Source organism: Candida pseudojiufengensis (genome assembly GCF_024610245.1).
Source record: "Candida pseudojiufengensis strain CBS 10847 chromosome Unknown scaffold26, whole genome shotgun sequence".
NCBI lineage: Eukaryota > Fungi > Ascomycota > Pichiomycetes > Serinales > Debaryomycetaceae > Lodderomyces > Lodderomyces pseudojiufengensis.
This window is the reverse complement of record NW_026261541.1, coordinates 112,044-134,879: the sequence shown is the minus strand read 5'-3', so window position 1 is coordinate 134,879 and position 22,836 is coordinate 112,044. Positions and strand designations below refer to the sequence as shown.

General features: G+C 29.8%; 7 protein-coding genes across 7 annotated transcripts; 2 read left to right on the top strand and 5 right to left on the bottom strand. All coding sequences in view use genetic code 12, as the record gives it.

The window, feature by feature from the left end:
- Window positions 1-126: 126 nt before the first annotated feature.
- SCT1 (bifunctional glycerol-3-phosphate/glycerone-phosphate O-acyltransferase) lies at window positions 127-2,433 on the top strand (the record flags this gene model as incomplete). The annotated part of the gene is made up of 1 exon (XM_051760242.1): window positions 127-2,433. One exon carries the CDS (start codon window positions 127-129, stop codon window positions 2,431-2,433), a length of 2,307 nt encoding a protein of 768 aa, XP_051612061.1.
- Window positions 2,434-2,495: 62 nt separating this feature from the next.
- Window positions 2,496-4,691, bottom strand: KGF55_005248 (DNA ligase (ATP); the record flags this gene model as incomplete). Its single annotated transcript, XM_051760241.1, has 1 exon — window positions 2,496-4,691. The coding sequence occupies one exon, from the start codon at window positions 4,689-4,691 to the stop codon at window positions 2,496-2,498; it is 2,196 nt and encodes a 731-aa protein (XP_051612060.1).
- Window positions 4,692-4,884: 193 nt separating this feature from the next.
- On the bottom strand, window positions 4,885-6,243 carry ARP9 (Arp9p; the record flags this gene model as incomplete). Its single annotated transcript, XM_051760240.1, has 1 exon — window positions 4,885-6,243. The coding sequence occupies one exon, from the start codon at window positions 6,241-6,243 to the stop codon at window positions 4,885-4,887; it is 1,359 nt and encodes a 452-aa protein (XP_051612059.1).
- Window positions 6,244-6,842: 599 nt separating this feature from the next.
- On the bottom strand, window positions 6,843-9,866 carry KGF55_005246 (uncharacterized protein; the record flags this gene model as incomplete). The annotated part of the gene is made up of 1 exon (XM_051760238.1): window positions 6,843-9,866. The coding sequence occupies one exon, from the start codon at window positions 9,864-9,866 to the stop codon at window positions 6,843-6,845; it is 3,024 nt and encodes a 1,007-aa protein (XP_051612058.1).
- An 8,434-nt stretch (window positions 9,867-18,300) lies between these two features.
- KGF55_005245 (uncharacterized protein) lies at window positions 18,301-19,065 on the top strand (the record flags this gene model as incomplete). The annotated part of the gene is made up of 1 exon (XM_051760237.1): window positions 18,301-19,065. The coding sequence occupies one exon, from the start codon at window positions 18,301-18,303 to the stop codon at window positions 19,063-19,065; it is 765 nt and encodes a 254-aa protein (XP_051612057.1).
- Window positions 19,066-19,152: 87 nt separating this feature from the next.
- Window positions 19,153-20,883, bottom strand: SLD1 (Sld1p; the record flags this gene model as incomplete). Its single annotated transcript, XM_051760236.1, has 1 exon — window positions 19,153-20,883. One exon carries the CDS (start codon window positions 20,881-20,883, stop codon window positions 19,153-19,155), a length of 1,731 nt encoding a protein of 576 aa, XP_051612056.1.
- A 181-nt stretch (window positions 20,884-21,064) lies between these two features.
- On the bottom strand, window positions 21,065-22,822 carry KGF55_005243 (dolichol kinase; the record flags this gene model as incomplete). Its single annotated transcript, XM_051760235.1, has 1 exon — window positions 21,065-22,822. The coding sequence occupies one exon, from the start codon at window positions 22,820-22,822 to the stop codon at window positions 21,065-21,067; it is 1,758 nt and encodes a 585-aa protein (XP_051612055.1).
- Window positions 22,823-22,836: the final 14 nt, after the last annotated feature.

Below are 22,836 nucleotides of genomic sequence, written 5' to 3'. Positions count from 1 at the left end.
ATATACAAAGTGCTTTTTGATCCCATATTTACAAAATCGATTCCCTCAAATTTCAATACTTATACAAATTTATTCAGTCAATTTTCATTTCAAACCATTAACTAACACATTGACATTGATCTCTCAATGTCAAACAACGATTACAATTTAAAATATAAACCAGCTCCATGGTATAGATTACTTAGTTACGACTTTTTATTATGGGCTTTATCAATTGTCTTTGATTGTTTTTTCAGAGAGATTCGACCTAGAGGAGCATTCAAAATTCCAAGAGATGGTCCAGTAATGTTTGTTGCAGCTCCTCATCATAATCAATTTGTTGATCCTATAATTTTAATGAATCAAGTTAAAAAAGAAGCTAATAGACGTATATCATTTTTAATTGCTGCAAAATCTTATCAAAAGAAAATAGTTGGTTCATTAGCGAAATGTCAATTAAGTATACCAGTTGTTAGACCTCAAGATACTTTGGTGAAAGGAACAGGTAAGATTTACGCTGATTCGGATGATCCTTGCAGAATTTATGGTAAGGGCACCAAGTTTACAACAGAGTGTATGGATAGAGGATTAATAGCATTGCCTCAATCATTAGGAGCAACTGAAATATCAGAAGTCATATCGGATACAGAATTGTTTGTACGTAAAGAATTTAAACAAACCCAACAAATTAAGTTATTATTATCTCAAGGAACATCTTTTAAAAAAGCTGATAAAATTGATCAAAAAGATGTTTACAAAATGGTTTTTGATCATTTATCTGATAATAATTGTATTGGAATTTTCCCTGAAGGTGGTTCACACGATCGTCCTACAATTGGTCAAATTAAAGCAGGTTCGGTAATTATGGCATTGGGAGCAATGGAAGCTGATCCAAATTGTGATGTGAAAATTGTTCCATGTGGTATGAATTATTTTAATGCTCATAGATTCAGATCGAGAGCAGTAATTGAATTTGGAGATCCAATAACGATACCAAGGGAGCTAGTTAAAAAATATTCAAATCCTGAAACTCGTAAAGAAGCAATTAAAGATTTATTAGATACTATAACTGATGGTTTAAAAGCTGTTACAGTATCTTGTGAAGATTATGAAACCTTAATGTTGGTTCAAGCAGCAAGAAGATTATACGCAGGAAATTTTGCTCAACAATTACCATTACCTTTAATTGTTGAAATGAATAGAAGATTATTAATTGGTTATCAACATTATTCGAATGAACCTAAAATTATAGAAGTTAAAGAGAAAGTATTGGAATATAATGAATTATTGAAAAGTTTGTATTTACCAGATCATCATGTTGAAGATTGTCAAGAAGAAGTTAACAAAGCAAAGATTATTCCTATTCTTATTTATAGAGTTCTTAAGTTGATCATTTTGTTTACGCTAGCCTTACCTGGGGCTACTTTATTTTCACCAGTGTTTTTAAGTTCTAAAGTTATATCACAACAAAAGGCAAAGGAAGCATTAGCTAATTCGACAGTAAAAATAAAAGGTAATGATGTTATCGCGACTTGGAAAATCTTAGTTGCTTTATTAATTGCACCAATTGTTTATTCATTTTATGCTACATTAGGAACTTATTATTGTGCAACTCACAATTATTTATCATCATTTGGATTATTAACGATGTGGATTTTCCTTTACTTATGTGGTGTACTTGTGACATATAGTGCTTTATTAACAGGAGAACAAGGAGTTGATTTATTTAAATCAATTAGACCATTGTATTTATCAATTACATCTGGATCATCCATCAAACGACTTAAAAAAATGAGACATGAATTGAGTGAAGAAATTACTGAATTAGTCAATGAATTTGGTCCTCAATTGTTCCCTAAAGATTTCAATTTGTTAGAAATTAAAAAATCATTAAACTTGACAGATGACATCAACTATGTTGATTCGGATGAAGAAGAAGAGAAAAAGACTCAAGATTTAAGAAGTAGAAGACTTGAACATAAAAAATTACAGAAAAGATTAAGAGAAAATACAAAGAATCACAATTTAGAACCGGAACTTATGTCAGAAAGTATATCTCATTCATCTTCAATATCAGATGGTATTTCATTACTTGACTCTACTGCAAATTCATACACTAATTTGCCTATTTTCAGCGACCATAGTTTACATCAAAATGTTAACAACAAAGCTTTAACACTAGATCCTCAATCAAATTTCAATTCAAGCCTTTCCTTATACGATGATCACAAGCATCATCTTGATCCTAATCAATCACATAATAATTTAAACCATAGTTATGTTAGTTCTCCATTAAGAGGTAAATCTGCCACATTAAATTCTAATTCAAGTTCGTCGTTATCAAATATGAAAAGAATTCCTTCTGAAGATCATATGGAATTAAATTTTACGAATAAAAATATGTCTTTAAAAAACAGGATTAAAGATAAAATGAGAAAAAACAGACAACTTTGAAACCTTCATCAAATTCATTAGCATTAATAAATATGTACAATCTAAAACTTTATATATTTTTTCTAACCACCACTAACATGTTGTTGACGCTCATAAAATTCAGCAACTTCAGTCGAACTAGTAGCATCTTCTACTCCCTTATCATCTCTGACTCTAATAAAACGTGGAAATCTTAATGATATACCTTTACCATATTGTTGATGAGCAGCTTTATAAATTGGACTTAATGATAAATCAGCAGTCAAAATTTCAAATAACATTGATGGATCAAACCAAACATCAGGTTTGGCATTAGCATTATTTTTGTCATATACAATATTTGATTTAGGATTACTTACTTCAGTTGGATGTAATTTTTGATATAAATTAGCTAAATCTTCATCACTAAATCCTGTACCAATTTTACAAGTTGTTTCTAAATCACCTGTATCTTGATTATAAGAAGCTAATAAAAATCCACCATAAGCACCAGTTCTTTTACCTTTACCATTATATGCACCAATAACAACTAAATCAAGTGAATCTCCTACACCATCTAAATAATCTTTTTTCAATTTTAACCAATTTCTTGATCTTTTTGATGGTTCATAATAGGATTCCGTACCTTCTAACATTTTCACCATTAATCCTTCACATGAGTCACGAATACTTTGATCTAAAAACTGTTGTAATACTTCCAATGAAGTAGAATCTTTTGCTGTTGCAAATTGAAATTTACCTTCTAATGGTTTTAAATGTTTTATCATGATTTCTCTTCTTTCATTTAATGGTTTGGTTATTAATGATTGATCGTTGTAATATAACAAATCAAAAGCAAATAAACAAATGTGAACTTTAATATCTTTTTCTTCAACATCTTTTCTTTTTCTAGTTGAAAGAACTTGGAATGGTAAGATTTTTTCATTTATTCTATCCCAAGCAACAGCTTCACAATCTAAAATCATAGAAGTATGTTCTTGAGTTTTACTAAATTCTTTAATCACGGTGATTAAATCAGGATATCTTTCTGACATATTTTCAGAATTTCTGGAATAAATTCTAACTGTACCATCAGGTAATAAATGAACTTGAGCTCTTTCACCATCATATTTATATTCACAAGTAAATTTTTCATCTTGAAATCTATCTAAGACTTCACCCATTGATTTGGTAGGTTTTGCCAACATTGGTTTCAAAGGAATACCTGGAGTTATATGACAATGATCTAGTAAATTTAATATACCATGTTCGTAAGCTTTTTCAATCAATATTTGATAATTTGGTAATACTGTAAATGCTTCTTTGAATATATCTACTGCTTTTTCAATTTCTGTAGGATTTACTCTTTTGTTTCCATTCCCATTTTTTTCATTTTCATGTAATAACAATGCTTGTGCTAATCCAGTTAAAACAGTTTTATCAGCTAACCCAATTCTTAATTTACCCTCCAATGATCTTATTAAAAATTTTGCTTCAAACAGTTTGGCATCACATGAATTTAACATCTTATTAATTATTCCAATTTTTCTACTTTGAGAATCTTTACCAGTTGATTTAGCGATTTTTGTTAAATTGTCAAACACTGTATCAATATCTAATGATACAGGTTTAAACATAGTTGATTGACGACTTCGTGATTTTTGAGCAACTAAACCTAAATCTCCTAATTTTTTTAGTTCTTCTTTAACTTTACTTGGTGATCTTCCATAACATTCACTTATAGCTTTGACTAATAAAGTTTCTCCCAATCCTAATTCCAAATCAGGTTCATAATCTGGTCCTAGTCTGTTGATAAATAAATAAACTATTTTTATCAATTTCATGATATCTTTATGGTTGTTCAAAATTTCAAGAAAGTATTGACTTATAATTTCAATCATTTTTAATCTTCCTGGTTCGTTTTCTATTTTTTCCATTACATCAGTTAATGAGGAATAAGGAATTTTTGATGATGAAGAAGGTGGAGCTGGATTTGTTTGAGCCTCTTCATTTTTGTTTTCAACTGGTTTTACAATTATTTCTTCCAAATTAGTAGTCAATGGTTTCGCTTTTGCATTTTCTTTTTCATCATCTCCAAGTTTTTGTTTTTTCAAAGCAGGTGATGATGGTGGAGATATTTTATGCTTAGTAGGACTTGATTTAACTACTGGGGCAGCTGATCCTCCGAAAAATCTACCTATCGTTTGTTGCTTTCCTGCCATATATTTTGGAATAATTGCTTTGGTTTTGAAGTTTATAAATTTGATGGGCTGGATTGGTATTCGCTTGACTATGAACATCCAAAGAGGAGTATAAGTCTTGAATACAAAGTAGTTGGAAAAATGTGAAGTTGTATATATATTATTAGTTTCAAAATATAATATTTTGAGTTTATGGGTTGACGCGTCTCGTTTTTAACACAAATCTGAAACATCTTAATTCTACACTTGAGAGATAAAATCATTGATGTTCAAGTAATAAATTCTATTCAATCTATATACTAACGTCCCAAATACTTTGAGGTCCTCTTTCTTCATACATTTCAGAACTAACAAACAATTCTTTATTATGATGATGTAAACTACCAGAAAATATTTGTTTTGCATAAATTTCTCCACCAAGGAAATAACAATCATGCCATGAACCTTGTTTATTCTTTGGTTTTTTCCATTCGGGAAAATAATCTGGAAGCTTACATAATTTTATACTATATGGTACTTGATTAATATTTGATTGTGCATCAGCATCGCCATTACTCACATCTGTTTGTTGATATTTCGCTATTGTTGATCCAATATCTTTTTCTGACGATTGTCCATTTGCAGTTGGTTCTCGAACTAAATATTCATTTATTAATCTTGTGATTATTAATTGTTTTAAACCGGGAATTTGGAAAATCGAACCAACTAAGATTATGTTATCATAACAATCTTGCCTTTTTTCGAGATCATTGATTTTGAGAAGGGATTGATATATTCCAGATGCAATTATATCTATTATTTTTGAGTTAGTTGTAAATCGTTCTTTACCTAACCATACTTTTTCCTGATTTGTTGGATCAATAAAGAAATTTTTTTCCAATTCTTTATTAGATTTTGTTGGTTGATTTTCATCTTCATTACCTTCTTGTTCTGTAACTAATTTTGCAACGTCTAATTCATCGTCATTGTCATCCATATCGACATCTATTTCTCCTATTGATTCTTCACCTTCTAATAAAAATTCAAATATTCCACTTATTTTCAACTCTTCAATTTGTTCATCATTAAAATTTGGAAATTTAATCTTCAATTCCTCTGTTATAGTTTTGCCTCCCAGTCCTGTGATATATTTACTTGCAAATTTAATACTTTGGTACCCGAGTACAGGAACAATTTGTATACTATCTTCACCTGCATAAACAACGACAGAATTCACAATACCGGCGAAGCTGAAAGTTGAAGCAAGACTTAAATCCAATATATTAAAAGCTGTAATCTCTAAACTTTCAAATAAATATTTCGTTATATATTCGATTTGTTTTCTCGACCAAGTTAATGATGGAGCGATGATTAATAAAGGAATTGATGTAATTGTGACAATAGGATGTTGTTGAATTACACTTGATAGTATAATTTTAATTAAGGCATTGAAAGCATCCAAATCCACAATTTTTGATTCTCTTATTGGATAAATAGGTGTAGTATTTTCTGATTCTGTCGATAAATATTGTTTATTTTCTGAATCTTGATATACAACCGTTGGAATTGTAAATTGTGGAGGTGCTAGTGAATCTTTTAATCCAAATGAAAAATAGGTATACTGTGAGTTCAAATTTATTATAAGGAAATTGTCTTCTTTGTATAGTGGCATATTGGAAATTGATGGTGTTATTGATTTGGTAATAGCTCTGGTTACTTGAAAAACAATTTTGTTGATACTTTTTGTTTATTATTTTTAAGTGAGAAAAGTAGTGTGCAATGTGCAACTTTCTGAAACAACATCAATAATTTACAGGACATCATCCTCAATATAGAAGAGGATTAATTTAATGATTGAAGTGGTCAATAGCTAAGTGGATTGTTTTATTTTAAAAGAGTGCACTGATATTCATCACAGTAACTATATTAATTCAGAGTTTCAAAATCTCGATTAATTGAAAATTGAATACTTTATTACATTACTTTGAAATTTACAACACGTTGATACTGAAATATCGATGATAAGTCAAATATTTTAAAATCTCCAGAGTTAAAGTACTTTTTATCATTGCAAATGCCTTAAATTGTTAAAGGCTGATTTGTTCAATATAATTTTCATTTCCAATGAATACGATTCAAAGTTATATTTTAATATTTCTATATGTCATCAATATTCATTAAACTATGTAATTAAAAAGTCATCTATACAGTTTGTGAAGATATATTTCGTAAATCATCATAATCATCAATTTAAAGCATACCTAGAGATTTTTAATAATCTTTCCATTTTTGAACTTTTTTAATAGATGGTAATTTCTCTTTTGGAACATTATTATCTTGTAAAATAGGTAGTTCAATATTATTTTTAGGAGATTGAATTTGTTGTTGTTGTTGAAATTCTTGTTTTAATAGTTGAGAAATTGGAGGTAATTTTGTTGAAATTTGTTGTTGATTTTGATTCATAAATTTTTTATCATTATTATTATCAAAATATTGTGATGTTTCATTATTTCTAATTTGTTGGTGGTGGTTGTTATGAGTTGATGAATTAGGAGATGGAGTTGATGAATGAATTTTTGGTGAACGATGATGTTTTAATTTTAAATGATTATGATTTTTATGTTTTAATTTTTGCTTTTGTTTCTTATTATATAAATCTCTTTTTGTTGAATCTGGTTCTATAATTTTACCATTTCCATCTTGATCAATATCCATATTATCATTTTTATTGGTTTTTATTTTCTCATTAATTTCTCCATCACTTTCCATTGATCCATCTTCATCTTCATCTCCATCTTCTTCATAAGCATATTCAGATATTGGTGATTGATGTTGATCAATTAAATCTCTTAAATGACTTCTTGAACCATTACCATTACCATTCCCATTACTAGTTGTATCAAGTTTTAAAGGAGCAAATTTAGGATTAAAATAACCAGCTGATGAATTTGATCTTGATGAAACTTGACTTGAATTTCCTGAATCTTTATTAAGTGATAAAAGACTATTTGAATCTTTTGACATTAAAGATTCACTACCTGAAGCACCACTTTTAACACCACTACTACCTGATGAATTACCACTATTTTTTGAATCTCCCGAAGAAGCACTTGCAATATCATCATTACTTGAAGAACGATCTGATCCAGAATTTTGATCACCTTCTTTGGAAGGTGATGGACTATCAGAATATTGTTTATCATTTTCTTTTATATTGATTTTTTTATCATCTGATGGTCTTGATTCTAATTTCTTACGTTGAGATTGAGATGAAGCTAAAGCTAAGGAAGGATCAATTGATGATTTGTCATTATCATTGTCATTATCATTTGGTGTTGTATCATTTGAAGAAGCTGATGATTCTGTACGATTTTGATTCGATGAATCCGATGGAGTTGTATAATTTTTACTTGATTCACTTGGAGAATCTATTGATGAATTGGGTTCTGAATTTGAATTTGCTGTTAAATGTGTTAATCTTGGTTGAGGTAAAGGGAAACCAACTTGTGGTAAATGAGGTGGTGGCAATGATCTAGAAGTAGCACTGTTGTTAATCGATAATGAACCATTACTTAAGGATGATTGTGGATATGTGTGACTATTATAAACTGGTGGTTTTGAAAACGGAGTAACTGAACCAAATCTGGAAGGATTATGTTTAATAGCTCTTAATCTTTCAAAAGGTCCACTCAGTTCATCAGCACTTGTGGTGGTATCACTTGGAGAATTACTTTGATTGCTGTCATAATTTGAAGCTCTAGATGATGGATTAGGGAATGAAGATGAAACGGGAATCGGAATTGATGACTTATGTTGTGGAGGTATTGCACCATTGAGGTTTTGATTTAAATGTGAGGAATGATTAGTTGGTTGATTATTATTAGGTGTATTTCCTTGATTATTCTCATTTGTTCTAGTGTAAATTGTATATCCGTTATTACCATTGGAAGACCCATTACTACCATTATTATTGTCGAGGTTTTGATAATTTGTCGAGCCAGAAGAAGTAGATGAAGAAGATGAGTTCCATATGTTGTTTGTAGCAGGTAACGGAGATGAACTCACAACATAATACTTTGACATAACCTTAGTAATAGCTTTACCTAAATCACTCCAATTAAAAACTTTCAAATCTTTTTCTATATTTCTAGGTCTTGGATTCTCCATACTCATTATTAAACTAAAAAATTCACGATCAGTCTTATTAGATCTTGAAACAGTTGTAGGTTTTAAACTTTGTAAATTTCTTCTTATTCTATTTTTTTCTTCAATTCCAAAACTTTGATGAACTAAATATTCTAATAACAAGATTATATCAACTGATGTACATATGAATTTATTTTTTTCTTTCCAATAAATACATGATATTATAGCTTGAACATTATCAAAATCAATTGATCGTATAGGTTCAAAATTAATACATTGCATAGAAGTTTGAGGATCATTATAAAAATCAAATTTAATTAATCTTCTACTGTTCTTTATCTCATCTTGATTCCAACTTTGAGTCATTGTATTTAAATCTTTTGTAAATTTTAAATTGACTGCAAAATTTGGATTTAAATGATGCAGAAATTGACGAACATATTGAACATTTGATGGTGATTGTTGTCCCATATGATATGATTGTGATTGAAATTTATCATCATCTTCATTAGTAGAGTAATTATTGGAATTATTACTATCATTTCGTATATGACCAAAAGTTTGTGATTTAGATGACAATGGTGGTTGTAGTGGTTGAGGTGATTGATGATGAGCGCTAGAATGAGTTGAATGTGAAGAATCATGTCGCTGTTGTTGTTGCTGCTGTTGCTGCTGTGATGATGACGGTATTTGAATTTGTGGATGTGAATAAGTATGTATAGGAACTGGTTGTAGTCTTTGAACAGGTTGAAAAGATGAATATGAATGATTTGGATTGTAAGGTTCATTATAATGTTGTAAAACATTTCCATCACCATTGGAATTTATATGATGATTATTACTATGATTGTTAAATATTAGTGGTGGTGGAGTATGTTGACTATTCATTGCAGACGTTATTGGTGGAGGTAAAGACATTAATGAGTGATGTGGTGGTTGTGGTATAGTTGTTGCTTGTAATGTAGGATTGGGATTATTCATAAATCCAACACTTGGTAAATATGAACCACCATTATACGTTGAACCATTTAACATATCAGGTTTATTTATATCATAGTTATTTGATGGTAAATTGTGATTGAAATTTGAATAATTAGACGGAGATGACCTATTAGGTATTCTATTATCGTTTGACAGATAATCCACCATGACTAAGCTTAATATTTGTATGCTTTGTTATGTATTGAATATACTCTATTTGTTATAATGTGATAATTGTAATGTATATGTTGATCTTTAAACTTTCATTTGATTGAATGTTTCAACTCTTAAACAAAAATAACTTAGTTGTAATGAAAAACACCCCTTGTAAAAAAAAATGAATTTGATATATGTTAGAAATTAACATTGATTGAAATATTGTAATATATATATACATTAAAGAAATTTGGCAAGGTATTAAATAAATTAAAATGTTTCAAATAAAGTATTTTAAATTTAAAAATGAAAGAAAAAAAAAAAAACCTAAAGCAATCAGCCAAATTAAAACAATGTCTCGCTGGAATTCAGAATTAAATAATTTAAAGTATGAAGAATTATGGGTAAATCCAAACTTTTTAATCCATCCTACTTCAAATATCTTGATATGTTTTTTAGTCCTTGTCTTGAAATTTATTAGTTTTGTAATTTTTTTAAATTTTTTTTTTTTTTAAATTGAAGTCCGTTTCATTTTAAGTGGGTAAATAATTCCGATTAATAGTCTATTCAGTCAAATCTTCGAAACAACATATAAATGATAGAGACTACACGATGTTTTCACAGTAGCTCATAATCCAGATTATTTGCATGGAACATGTATTGATCACTTTACTCAGTGAAAAGTATCAAATACTTCTCAATTTTTCTCATTTTTCAAGTTTGCTTTTAATCCAATTTGTATCATTTTTTTATTTTTTTCAAGTCCGTGATGAATTAAATCTTGAAAGATACATTCATTTGAGACATACGGAGTACAACTTATATTGCACTCTTATCAACTAGTCCGACACGAAATCAAAACATCAGATCTGGTTGTTATTTAAATACTTGAAGGTGATTTAAGATGAACATGCTCTAGCTTAATGATGAGTTAGTTTATCCAGTCTTCTACATTTGATATAGTTCAGTAGATGTACTAATTGATGGAGAGTACACAAAACCTTATTTAAAGTTTAAATTAGATTATGGAATTATACTTGATATTAATAAAATTTTCCAACCTTGAATTAATAGAATAAAACCCCTTTTTTTTTGGAAAAAAAATGTATAAACACTGTCTCAAAAAGTTACTTCTTTGTAGTTGAGCTAAAGTCATTCTAGTTATACAAACATTTTTACTACAAATCATAAAGGGTTTTATTTCACTAGTCTTTCGAGATTTCACACTAATGTACGAAAACTTAAATCTTTGGTATTGATAGAATAGGTTCCTTGACACATCAAAATGTTTAAGTAGAACAACACAGGTTATATGCTTGAATACAACAACTACTACCGTAGTAAGATTCCCTCTACTCACCAATAAAACGGTTGATTCATGAACTTTCAAAACCTTGTCTCAAACTATAATCGTAATTTTATAAAATATAAATCAATTTAAAAATTTAAACTTTAAAGTTTGAAACCGCATGATAATGGAAAAAAAGTTTAATTTTTTATTTTGCTAATTAAATTAAATTTTGATTACTTTAAATTTCGTATTTTAAAACTTTGAAACCTTAAAATCAATTGGAACGGACTTCATTGATTGTATCAACAAATATTTCATCATTGTCCCATATATCTTTTGACGTTATCGTAACTGGTGAGAACCCATAGGCATAGTGAAGAATCACCACCAGCAATAGACATGATGCTGATTTTTAGATCAAGTCCAGGACAAATTTAAATTGTAGTCAAGATGATACAATAACATTTAGTAGATTGAACGAATGAAACACGATTAAAGGTACTCCTTTTTTCATAATAACATAAAGATGTTTTTAAATGATGATGTTTTACATCATACAACATACATGCAACATACATCAAATAAAATCAATCTTATTAATCGTCCCTAGTTATGTTTCAAAATAATTTAATATCACACTTTTTTTTCATCTACAATATCATCGTTACCATCTCCAAGTGAGGAGATATAATTGTAGAAGATCTTTCATATTTTCCTGAACTCAACATAAATTATATTGGTCTTCATGAATACTCATTTGATAAGTAAGACCATGGACAACGGGACTTTCTATATCTTGCATCTCAAAATCTATAAATCGAGACAAAATCGTAGATCTAGGTGGAATCAAATTCAAGATCTGGAGATACGGAAGGAAAAAACAGTGAACCGAATCTCCATGGGGTTCGGTCTAGCTTCAATTCAGAAAAAAAAGCTTAAAAAATTTTAATCGCGCTCCATAAAGCAACGGATCGTTAAAAAATTGCTAGGTCTAACAACGAAATGAACGCTACAACGGAGTTCGACTGGATCAAGTCTAATTTTTTGGTAACCTTGAATTCCCCAATATTTTCTTTCCGAAATCTTGAAATTCATCAATCAACACAATTAAAATTGCAATGTTTCAATTATATTTGATACCATGTCTCACAATTTCAATGAGCAAAGCAAGCAATTATAAATCTTCGCCAAATGTGAGACCTTGTTTGAATAATGTTTTGAATTTGAAATCCGTCGTTGATCATCTGCATAGAATGTTTGACTCTTCTAACTAATTTTAGCACAATTCGTTCGGTAGGGTTATGGATTATTGATTGATCCGAAGAATTCATATGTCTATATGCTCATGAGTTGACACTCTTCAACTAATCACCTCCATTCAATTTCGAAACTGTATCCTGAGTTTTAAAAACTTGTGGATATGTAAGTCCATGAACCATAAACAATATAATAAATCCAATGCATCGAAATTCAACGTTTAGTTGGCTTCTAAAAAACTTTAAATTTAAAGTTTATGGTGAGTATTAGACTAGTTACAAAAATAGTTTTCTTTCTGTATGGCCAAATCTCGATTAAGCGTTGATGTACAAGTAGGCTCAAGTATTTCTAGCTATGTACCTGTATATGTAATTTTATGAATCTACATGCATGTACAATATGTCTTGTGTTATAAACACTTAAAACCCCGTATGATAGTTTAATTAATTTTCAAGTTAATTTTCAGTTATAGATTGTCTTTCTTGATTAATATTCTGAGATATATTGTAAAATATCTTCAAAAACTTTGAATTTTACCAGTCAAATATGGTATCGAAGCAGTTTTCAACATACTCATTGTAAAACAATTGAAGATAATGAGCTTGTAATTCTCCGACATTTGATAAACTTCTAGCTTCACTAGAAGTTTCATTATCATTATTAATAACATTTGGGTTTGATATAATATCTTGATCACTCATATTTGATTATAATTCTAGTTAGTTACAGTTTCATAATCAATCATTTACAAGAGATATCGAGCTCTATTTATAATCTTTTTCTACTAATATTAACTTATCCCTTGTTCTTAGTTCTTTAACAATTCTGTTAGTAATCAAGATATCATTAATACATTTTATCAACCCCACAAATCTTAATTCACATATCAATTCATTAAATCATATATTATTCTCATATATATGAAACTTAAACATTTAAACACATTATATAAAGTTCTTATCATCAGAACTTTAAAACACATTAACAAATCATATCATTTCAAACAATTTAAACTCATATAAATAAATCTTAAATTCATTTAAGATTTAAACACATTTATCACATTAAACTTCATAATCTCTTTTACAAGATTATTTCACATATCATATAAGATCTTGATTTTTTATCAAGATCCAATCACATTTCACATTAACAAACTTTATCTTTTCTTCACAACTTTATAAGATCTTAACTTCCTTTAAGATCCAATCACATTTTACTTTATCAAACTTTATCATTTCATCTAAACTTTCTTTTTCTCCACAACTTTAATCAATCATTATCTCACTTCATAATATCAACAGAGCTTTCGTTAATTTGCTTGATATCTTTTAAAATTCTGTTTCATAGTTAGCTCATGTCATTTCGCTATTTAAGTCAATCACTTTTTTAACTTATTTTGATGCAAAAAAATAATAATTGAAATTCTTGAAAGTAAAACAACCTTTATTACTTAAATTTGACTACTTGGAATACTTGAATTATAATGATTAAAGCGAGCAGAGTTCAACAAAATCGAATTCAGATTTCTCTTTGGCATATTTTCGCCAATGCGCTTTTGTATGTAACTCCAATCGGGTAATTGCGGCTCAATCTTCAAATTGAAAAGTTTCCTATTTGGATAAATTGACTGCGCTCAAACGAGAAAAAAAAAACAGGTTTATAATCAACATTACAAAGGTATTCAGGATTTAGAATTTCATTAAACAACAGTTATTCAAAAAAAACTGAATAAGGCGGGAATCGAACCCACAGCAGCTGCTTGCAAATAACCTTACAATTGAGGTCACGTGGAAGGCAGCTATGTTACCACTACACCACTTATCCGACTACGCGGGAATCGAACTCAGGAACTTCAATAAATGAGTAGCCACTAAGCCAAACGACCAAAAAAAAACAGGTTTATAATCAACATTACAAAGGTATTCAGGATTTAGAATTTCATTAAACAACAGTTATTCAAAAAAAACTGAATAAGGCGGGAATCGAACCCACAGCAGCTGCTTGCAAATAACCTTACAATTGAGGTCACGTGGAAGGCAGCTATGTTACCACTACACCACTTATCCGACTACGCGGGAATCGAACTCAGGAACTTCAATAAATGAGTAGCCACTAAGCCAAACGACCAAAAAAAAACAGGTTTATAATCAACATTACAAAGGTATTCAGGATTTAGAATTTCATTAAACAACAGTTATTCAAAAAAAACTGAATAAGGCGGGAATCGAACCCACAGCAGCTGCTTGCAAATAACCTTACAATTGAGGTCACGTGGAAGGCAGCTATGTTACCACTACACCACTTATCCGACTACGCGGGAATCGAACTCAGGAACTTCAATAAATGAGTAGCCACTAAGCCAAACGACCACTTTCTTGAAAAATGCATTTTTTGGAAGTATAACACGACTTGAAAAACGACAGAATTTTGGCCCAAGAATCGTACTATCTTTTGTTCCTCCTGTTGTATTATTCGAAGATTGAGATACAACTGGAGTATATGAGGAAAATTTGCTTATTTTTTTGGTTTTTGCTACCAAAAGACCGCAGCTTTTTGCGGTTGGTAGCACAATGTTCGCATCTGTTGAGAATTCTAGCATCGCGTTAAGCGCAAGTCTAAAATCAATGACAAGTTTATTAATTATATGAAACAAGGAGTTTTGAATAAAGTTTTACGTGATACTATTTATTGATAAAAGAGGAGTTTGAATGAAATTGGGGTAATGATGATTGTTACATTATATAAAGATCAAAAGTATCTTTGAAATGATAAATGAAATTATTAACTGTTTCTTTAACTCAAGTACAGATTATTATCAACTACTACAATTATTAGATTGTTATTCATTATTTATATTATATATATTAATATTACAAGTGTCAACTGCTGTTCTTATAATCATTAGTATTGAAGCAGTATTATTTATATATTAGAAACTATTATTGTCATTATCGCACGCATCTCTAGTCTGGTTTTCCAACAGCATCTAAGCACACATTAAAGTAAATTCGAGTAAAAATATTAAAGGGGTTTTAAGCATGTAATTTGGAAAAAAAAAAAAAGCCGCGGTTTACCCCTAAATTTTGGTGCACAGTGAGCACAAAACTTAAAACATGAAGTCAATGTAAAACAATGCATGTGCTAGGTTATAATGAGTGTATATTAGCTAAGCTAGGAACCAAAGGAAGAGAGTATATACTAATCGATAATGTTACATGATAATTACTGATAGATAAGGGAATATGATTCCTTGTATCTTGGTAGTTCAGATGATAATAAGGTAAAATAGCATATAGACTTCCAGACATCATGTTAAATCCCTGATTAGAGGTTATAAAATTTGTAAATTATTTCACCCACAAACCTCCTTGAACGAAATTTAGAGAATATTGAATGCCAGTCCTCAATTGGTGTCTAACTTCTTTCTATCGTTAATCTCAAGATGGCGATGGGTATCCAGTAATTGATTAATTGTCATAAAATCATGAAAATTTTGTTCCACTGTTGGTAAACAATAACCAAATTGTGAATCAGATTAAGATAATCTTTCATTATAATCACCAACACGTTTTATATGTGTGTTTTTGACAGCAGCAAATAATGCATCATAAGGTTTGACCTGAATCTGATACAAAATTGTAAATAATCATAATTTGGAAATACCATTCTTGATTTTTCAAACTTTAGCAGTCATGTTTGTGACTCTGGCTTGATACAAGTTATTGCATTCAGAACTAACTATATTGAACTAGTAGCAATTAATAATCTGATTTCTTTCAAATAATTCATGTTTTCTTTATTATCATCCATTACGACAATTGATCTACTAATAGCGAAACCAACTCTTTTTTCACCAGAATAATCATTTAAAATTTTCAAATAAGCTTCGGACCAATACTTCCTGAGCTGCATAAATATTGCGCCCTGTTGAACATCGTATATTTCACCTATATTTTGAGATACATGGTGAAAGCCTCTTTATCATTATCCGTTCCTTCATGCTGAACATTGTGTGTAATCCGATATCTCCAAATATTTTTTCTTTAATGAGAATTTATTTTGTTCCATAGTGAAATGGTCGAATCAGATCATTCAATGATGCCAGTATGAAACAAAAAATTTTGAATAAATTATAATTTTAATTTCTGTTACATCAACAATTAAAAATGCACATCTCCAACCGAATTTTTTTGTAGAGCTTGTATTTCATGGCTTGAATTTCACCTTTCAATTGATGATTCGCAAACGCATGAGCATTTGACTTTTCACAAAACTAGAACTTTCAGCTACATGAAATTTTGTAAATCCTGATCTTCAACCAAAATTTTGTAGAGCATGTATTTCATGGCATCCAAATGCTTATGCGTTTGCAAATCAGTTTATCTTTCAATGCCATGAAATACAAGTTTTTCAAAATCTTGGTTGAAGATGTTCATTTTCAATTGTTGATGTAGTTGAATATGAAAAGTCTTGAAACGATCCTTAAGTTTATCAACTGATGCGAAACCATTTCTATTTGATTTTGAATTTAAATTAGTGTTATTCATTCTTACATCAAAAAATATTCTGGTTTCAGAAGTAACTTTAATACAACCAAATAAATCAGCATTTTCATTAATCAATGTTTCACCATCAAGTATTAAATTATTCACAAACCCATTGATACTTTGAATGTTTCTTCAACAACTCTATCATCACCAAATTTTGCTTTTCTGATCTTGATGCATTCTTGAGTTTTATAATGTCTTGACAAATAAAACATCTTTTATCATCATGTACATCTTTACGATGTGCTTCGAGTTTTGAAACAGCATCATCATTGATTGCTGATAAAAAGAACAAGTAATTCTAGACAATTAATGCACTCACGTTCAGAAACAATTTAAAAATGATAGCGAAGTAATTCGAATACTTCATGTTCATTATAATAATTTTGATATTCATCCTCTGAATCTTGGCTATCACATCCAGCTTTGACAACAATATTGACCATTTGGAAGAATTTTGGTGGTGCTCCTACTCTTTTGGATTCCTCCCAATGCTTTTTTGCATGATCCTGAGCTCCAACATCGGTGAGCTTATACCTATGACCGCAATTCCTCGCTAAACATTTACAAAAAAATCTTTTATTATACAGTTCAGTTCAGTTCCCAAGCTTTCCATGAAGGTTATATATAACAAATCAAAGTTGATAAGATTTGGAATTAACTGAAGTGAATGATAAATAAAATACAATCGAGTTCTTGAATTGAATGAATAAATCAGTTAGTAATCATGATATTTGTAGGTTGATTACGAGTGGGTATCTTTTGATCGATTTGTTGAATGTTTTGATAAATAATTTCTGAAGTACTTACACACATTTTTTGATTAAAAAACTTTTACTATCATGTGACATTCAAAATATTATGTATAACAATTTTAGATAACCAAAGAAATCGAATCAACATTTAAACCAAGCATTAAAAATTTATGAGCATGTCCAAACTGATACTCTGGAGCTTAAAGGTCCTTGTATAAATTAAACCTATGATTAATAATTTTTATTTTAGATATTCTCATTCAATTTCTCTGATCTTTTCCAAACTTTAATCCACTTTAATCTTTTGATGTTGTCCATTGATTTTTTAACATGAACCTATCACCAAAAAACCTACTTTGGTCTTGTTGATGAAGCATTAATTATTTTTCAGGATATTGTACCTGTATTTTCTAGAAATGATATGAAATTATTGCCTGGTTATTCTACTGATAAGATAATAAAAATTAAAGCAAAAAGAAAAGCCCCTAAGCGATTTACCTCTTAAGATTAGTGATGAGTGAAATTTAGGAACATAAAATCAAATGTAAAACAATTCTTGTTAGATCCCTGATTAGAGACTACAACATTGTCGAATGTTTCATCCACAAACCTCATTAAACAACTTTTTGGAGGATCTACCGACTTATTTACCAAATCAAGAGTCCAATGAGCAAGATAAAGTAAATAACCAATCTCAGAACCAATCATCTCACTCAATTCCTTTTGAGTCCAAAGTTAAGGATAATGATGAATTCCAAACAAAGCAAAAACCAGAAGAAAAACTAGCTAAGTTCTACAAACCTGTGAAGATACCAGGAACCAACATAACACTACAGACAGAAGAAGACATTGCCAAATGGATTGAAGAACGTAAAAAGAACTGGCCATCCAAATCAAATATCGAAAAGAAAGAACAAATAAAAGCAGAAAAACGTAAAAAATATCAAGATAACACAACCTCAATCGGTCAAACAAAAAGAAAATTAGAAGAAAGCAATCAGAATGAATCTAGCAATAGTAATAAAAGAAGTAGAAATATATGTCGACATTTTCAACAATTTAAAAAATGTAAATTTGGAACCAAATGTAAGAATCTACATGAGATACCGAATGATCCAAATCCAATTGCTTCAAATTTTAAGAATGATTTAACTCATACGAAAAGGAAATTAAATGGTATAACTATACTAGTGCCAAAATTATATTCGAATAGGACTGAGAATACTCCTACATCTAAGTCATCTTTATTTAAGCATTTAATTACTCAAGATCAAGCTCAGAATGAAAATCAACTAGTGCTTGACTTTATAAAATACCTTGACGAAAAAGGATTGATCAATCATGATGTAATGAAATAGAAGTAATAAATGACGAACAAACTATGACCTGCTCTTAGCCTTACCTTAAATAATTTTCCTACTTTTCTATAACGTTATCTATTTAAATCAAAATAAATCTCCATCGTACTTTTTAGTAGCATCTAGTAATATCGAACACTGTTTACCAATATCTGCTAGTTTTCCAATAACGATGTCATTACCTTCACCAAATCCATATATTGAATAAGATAATCCAACTTTTTCACAAAACCTTATGACATAAGGTTGTGCTTGTCTTAGATTATGACGTGGTAAGCGAGGAAACAAATGATGTATAGCTTGAAATTGTAATCCACCATGAAAAAAATCAAACCATTCAGGACAATCGACATCCATTGTTGTTCTTATTTGTCTTGATGGAAATGATTCACTAACACCCAAATCAGAAGTTGACATTGCAAAATGTGATAAAGTAATTTGAACATGCACCAACATTGTTGCCATATGACTAACCATTACGTAATTAATCCTATTCCAACCACCTTCAATACTTTTGAAAACCAACAAATAAAAAAACCAATAAAAGAAAAAACTCAAACCTGCAAATTCAAAATATCTAAACCAAGCTGCTGAACCTTTTCTAGGACCTTCACCAAAAATGATATGACCCCATGATAATCTATACAAATTGAACCTACCAAAACATAATATAGGATAATAAAGATATTGTTGGAAAGGTATCAACTTTTGAGCAAACGCATCAAACCATAAAGTTTTATCATAATAAGTTGAAAAGACATTATCAAATAATCTAACACTTACTGCAAAGAAAGGTAAGTGTTGAATGTCTGGGTCATGTACAGGATCATTAGTTATTAAATGATGAACATTATGATTACGTTTCCACCAACCTAAACTCAAACCTCCAAACCAATCAGCAATTATTATACCAAAAATATTATCAATTTGATAATTATGACTCAAGGAAACATGTCCAGCATCGTGAGCTACAAAAGTACCTTGATGCCATGCCATTCCCATAAACAAAGCACTTAGAAATAACCAATTTAATTTGAGGAATGACAATGAATATAAAAATAATGATCCAATTTTAACAACTTCTCTAACATATGCCCAATAATTACATCGATACAAACCGGCGTCAATGATTTCTCTGTGTAAGTTATTATATTCGTCTCTCAATAATTGTTGAGTTTCATAGTCTAACGAAGGTATTGATAATAAATCTTTCTGGGATAGTCCATTATCGTAATTTTCCATCAAACGCTTTGGGTTGACTATCACTGAACTTGATTTTACAACAGGAAATATTTCATCTTTATTCAGCTGATTCACTAGAATGTTTTGCGGTACAACTGGTTTGACACTCTTATTATCAACTTTTTCGATATGTAATTCACTGAATTTGGTCATATAACCTTCTTCTTCTTCAGATGCAGAGCTTGTCATGGAGTCTAATTCCAAGTCTGATGCACTTTCGGAATAATTTACATCAATTTTCTTCTCTAAATCATTAGATTTTGATTTGTTAGAAACTGTTTTTCTATACTTTGCACCTTGAATTGGTGGTAGTAGATTTTCCCACTTTTGATCTAATTTTCCTATTCTCCAATTGTTAAAAATCTTGATAGTCTCTTCTCCATGATATGCATTCATTTCATCGGTCGCATCTCTTCCAATCATATGATACACTGCCTTGTCTCCTCCTGGATGTCGAGTAATCCATGATGTCAAATTCAACACATTGTCTTTATATATGACTATGACTTTTCCGTCTGCTAGAAGATTAATAACTTCAGTTCTGGATATTATTCTATGAGGTCTGGTAGTTGCCATTTTTCAGGTGTGTCTTGATTTAAACGATAAGACGCTAAACCGTGTTGTTTGATTATCAGGGTTTATTTTTTTTTCGAGTATGTACATAGTAATATAAACAAGAATCAGGTGATGAGATAGATTGTACAATAGAGCCGTTCAAAGCAATGTTTCAGGGGAATGTTTGTCTATACTATATTAACTAATAACATCTACTCAACAACTCGTATGCAATTGGAATGAATGTAGGAATTAAATAATTGTCATTAATGTTTGACGTACCTTCAAGAACACCACCTAATAAAATGGAAACCAAAGCATTTTCCCAATTGGTAATAGGCTCATAATCTTTGTTCTTAATATTATAATACTCTACGATGTTTATGGATATGAATGTAGTTATTATGAATGCAATTGTACCTTGTACTGACTTATTACTTCCTTTCCATTTTAAACTTCCGAATCTTCTACCAATTATGGATGCAAATGAATCACCAACCCCTAAAGCTATAAGTCCAAGGTATCTAATGATAGTCACTTTATTTTTGTTCATAAGGTAATCATAAACTATTGGAAGGATTACCCCACTTAACAAATATATATATGATAAATTAAATGGTCCTGAGTCTTTTAAATCTTGAAATTTATTTAATGAATTTTTTAAAAAGCTTCCAATAAAACTGATTTCATTGTACCTGATTATTTCTAAAATTAGGAAAACAATGATCATTCCTAATAATGATAATATTGTAAATTCTACTTGATTAAATAAGATGTTATTGCTGAATGTTAATGCCACAATAATAACTAAATGCCAAATTTTTCTTCTTGTGTTCAAACTGAATTTATCTGCTAAGTAGAAAATCAATGGTATGATAATTAATGCCAGTGAAACCCAAATTTTCAAAATTTGCACTTTTTCAGGATCATCTGAGACGTATTCATATAACCAGATTAAAGCGTTATTTCCAAGGATTGTTTGTAATTGAAATATGGTCAAGCCACAAAAAATTGCTCCAAAGACCCCTATATTGATTAAACCATTCAAGTATGAATGAATTGGGTATGCCAAAAACGAAGTGATTATCAAACTTATCAATAATTTCTGAAAAATTTGTAATGGAATAGAATCCTTTGTTATAGCAGGATTGAAAATAATGTTGACTATTAACAAACAAATTAATTGTATCTCTGAATTTCTCAAAGATTTTTCAAACACTAATTTATTGCTATTGTCATTTACTTTGTCTTTTTGACCCCCAAGTGCTTGAGCAGTATTAACAGAATGAAGTGCATAACTGAATAAAAAATGAGCAGCTGATATTTGTAAAAACTCAAATACAGTAATTGTATCACCTGACTCTTCTTTATAGATGACAAAAAATATAACACTTGATATTAAATTGAAAATCGGATGCATTTTGTCGACAATGAAATAGTTTAAGGAATTGTTAATTAACATCCAACTTGGATCGTAATGCACAATATTAAATAATGATGGAATCAAGATGCTATAGAAGTAGTTAAAGTCTGGAACATGAATAGTCTCTTCTTTGCTTTTTACAATACTCAAAACGGTACAAGAAAGCACACCAGCGCAACTAAAAAGCATCATTGGCAATGATTTTTTTGCATGATCGAATTTATCTTGTCTTAAATATATTAATTGTATGAAAAATCCGAAAACCAATAATTGTGCTGATTTCAAAAGATTCATGTGTTGATTTAAATAGTCCTGAAATTTATATATATAATTAAATGGAAAGCCTGCATCATTTATATCATCTTGTGAGTTGCCTAATGGTTCATTGGGCATGTCTACCTTCTCATCTTTATCGGTTTTTTTTCCTTCCTCTTGCAATATCAGATCGCTAGTTTTTATGTTCCTGAATATTGCAGCCGTTGATCTCGCTGTTCGGTCTCCATCATTCTCGATCAATTCTTTCCTCTTCTTAGCCATAGCTGGTAAAATTG